Source organism: Limulus polyphemus, unplaced genomic scaffold, assembly GCF_000517525.1.
Source record: "Limulus polyphemus unplaced genomic scaffold, Limulus_polyphemus-2.1.2 Scaffold7072, whole genome shotgun sequence".
Lineage (NCBI taxonomy): Eukaryota > Metazoa > Arthropoda > Merostomata > Xiphosura > Limulidae > Limulus > Limulus polyphemus.
Window position 1 is genome coordinate 10,138 of NW_013672682.1, and position 3,315 is coordinate 13,452.

Genomic DNA, 3,315 nt, shown 5'->3' on the forward strand with positions numbered 1-3,315 from the left:
CACACGAAGCCTGAACTTTTGATTATTAATGACATTATTCCTACTAGAACATGTTCTGAGTTTGCGAAGAGTAATTTTTCTTAAGATGTGATTTATAATTATTTATGCTATTAGAGTATTTAAAATGTAGCAACATAAAAATATTCTAGATTTAAAAATTGAAATTTGTAGAAACTGACCTCATATTGAAGTTAGCTAAATAATTAAATGATAGAAATATTTTCATACTTTTCCAGTAATGCTTTAACAGAAAATATGACATTTTAAATACTTTTTTTTTTACTAAAAAGTGTTTCAAGTTACTCTTACATGTTTAAGGAATAAATGTGAGTTATTGATATGTTTTTTCTTTAAATTCTTATTCAACGTCGTTAAAACTTAATTTATTTTTGTGCTCATATTCGACATAATAATAACTGGTATATGTGCAGATAAAACTACACTGAGAACTTTAATACCATATTGTACAAATAGATGTCACTGCAGAATATATTATGCTACCTTTCTGCTTTTCAACACACTGCCAATAATTTCGTCAATGAAAAGAAAAATTAATTATTTGTTAACTAGAAGAGAGAAAGTACTTTTAAATGTTTACCTGTTATCAAAGATGAGTATTTCACTTTGATTTAACTATTTTATTGTTACTGGTTTCTATTAGAAATTTTACTCGAGTAGCATCTGTTACTACACTAATTGATGTTGCTACACGCTTTGTGCTCCACTACAATTAAAACAAAACATCCAACTAGCTGTGATTTATTTTGGTTGAATGTAGCATTCTTTGTAAACTCACCGTCTAGTGCTGGGTTATATTTAGGTTTATCCTTCTGTATTTTTTACGCCTTTACATGAGTAAAATCACTTAAACTACTCACCTTTTTGAGAATGAAATTGGCGAGTAAAATATTTTGGTATTTAACAAGTAAATTTTTTTATATTAAAATCCGTCCCTCGACAGGGGAAGAAGTCACTTAGGAGTAGTGCAAGAGTTGACAAATTCGCATGCCTTTTGTAAATTTTTTGCTATATTCGTTGCTGCAGCTCCTTAACGGCTTCATTATCTTTCCTGATGAAGTAACGTTGTAATGGATTCACAAGCAAGTGTAGGGGGTTAACAAAAGCAATCACAAGGCAGAAGAACTCAAATATATTCACCTAGAAAAAATATATAGGTCATAAGTAAAATTCACAAACATTTTTTTAATTACCAATTAAATTGTTTGGCAACATTAAAAACCAAATCTGAGAAAAAGAAATAACACCCGCTTTAACTATTTGTATACAAAACATTGTTTTCTTTGTATTACGCTTCATATTTTCATTAAAGAAACAATTTTCTAGCTATTATACGACTCATGTTCGCCTTTTCAGCCATAAGGGCGTTATAATATGACGGTCAATCTCACTTATTGTGGGTAAAGAGTAACAAAAGTCATTGGGAGGTGGTGTTGACTAACTGTCTTTTCTCTAGTCTATCACTTCAAATTTAGGAACGTCTAGTGAAGGAAGCCCTCGAGTAGCTTTGTGCTAAATTCACAACAAACAAACAAAATCTCATGATATATTATGAGGATTACGGCCGAAAATGTTGTTAACATCAAAAGAGTCAACTGATGAAACAATCTCTTCTAATATTCATATGTAATAATGTAAAATGGTATTTTTAATTAGCTATACTCATTATCAAGTTGATTTTTAGTTTTCGCTCTAAGTATGTAGTGTTCTCTGATCGGAAGTAAACATTAATATAATTATTTAATTGCTCCATCTCCGTATCCTAGTTAATTGCAACAACCTTCATGTTGCATTTTACTGAAAGTAACTGATGTGACAAAGCATCAAACTGAACTGAACTAAAAATATTCAGTACAACAGTCTTTATAACTCTTGCTCCAGAACTTAAAAAATAATAATAGGCATTTCAAACGCCAAAAATTTTTGTGCATACGTTTAACTTGTTTTGAATATATTATTTTAAAACAAGTGGAGTGTGTGCCGTCCGTTTATTGTTCAAATTTATCGCTAACAAGTCACAGACACCTACAGTAGAAGAATCCTTAGCCCACTCATATATACAAAACTCGTGACAGTTACATTACTATGCAATAAATATATTCGAAATTTCCAGTTAAAACTGCATTCAATAAAGTGCATCAAATTATACAATAAACTACACGACTTAACTGGTGCAATTTATATTTAGGCAATTTCACCACATAGTTAGGATATATATTCAGTACATATACCTTCCACTGTGGATAGTACAGTTGTATCTCAAACTTTAAATAGTTATATTTTTCTTGTCAAAAGTTCACTTAGGCTGATTCAAATACTTTAGAATCCAAAAAAAAATTCTCTACTTTTATCACAATAGTATCAGTGAAGAATTCACTTGCGTTACCTCGCGGGCTACCACAGTCTTACCCTGAACTTCTTTTCGTCAAAGTTCACACAGGCAGGTTCAATTACTTTAAAACACTCTTTGACAAGACAAATTATTCTCCTTATCTCTATTTAAATTGCGAAACTCATTTTAAAATATCACCCTTTACGGCAAATCACTAACATGCTGGATAACTTCACGTTTTCTAACTTTTCTCCAACTGAACTTTTCTTTCACTTCATTTCTACTAATTTGGTCCCCTGCTATTTATATTTTGATCACCGAGGCCTCTGGAATTTTCTCTAAGCTACGCGATGTGGTGATTTAACAATACTCAGTTAAGGTAATGACAAAAATCCTAAAGGTTTGAGTAATGTGATGTGAATAATAGTAGCTGGCGACAATATAATTGTAAACACAATCTAGGAGTTACGTAACCAAACTTGTCATATTTTAAATTGATTAACATTTAACTCTCATGAAAAACTAAACAATCATTAAATATTAAATAATAATGCCTACACTAAACAGTCTTGAATATTCAACAATAACGTGGCTTTGTTTCTGTTCTGGCACTCCAATACTGAGTTTTAAAAGAACAAGTTATTTGTGAACTTAATACTCCTACTCGAGTGAGTGAGACTGAGGAAGTACCGAGGAGAATGTTGTTACAATTATTAAAATAAATATTAATTTGTTCCATTCATTGATCAAAGTACGTTAGAAAGTTACGTGGAGTTATGTCTGTACAGTCTCACTGATTCTACATGCGTGAAATATTACCTTGATCAATCATTAGCAAAATGATAGTTTATTCTTAATTTTGATGAAACTAATTACCTATACTTTAAGTAAAAAATTCACAGTATATTTATATATGAAATACTAGTGTAAAGTCCACTTTCCATCATATTTATGAAGCTCCCATT

The 3,315-nt window shown here is 30.6% G+C and overlaps 1 protein-coding gene across 1 annotated transcript in view; it reads right to left on the bottom strand.

Moving 5' to 3' along the window:
- Positions 1-313: 313 nt before the first annotated feature.
- LOC106474326 (solute carrier family 43 member 3-like) overlaps positions 314-3,315 on the bottom strand; it is a gene marked incomplete at its 5' end in the record, with an annotated part of 29,345 nt that continues 26,343 nt past the window's right edge. The window contains one exon of the mRNA XM_013935016.2: positions 314-1,158. Within this exon, the coding sequence (XP_013790470.2) occupies positions 1,027-1,158 (132 nt within the window). The remainder of the gene's footprint in view (positions 1,159-3,315) is intronic.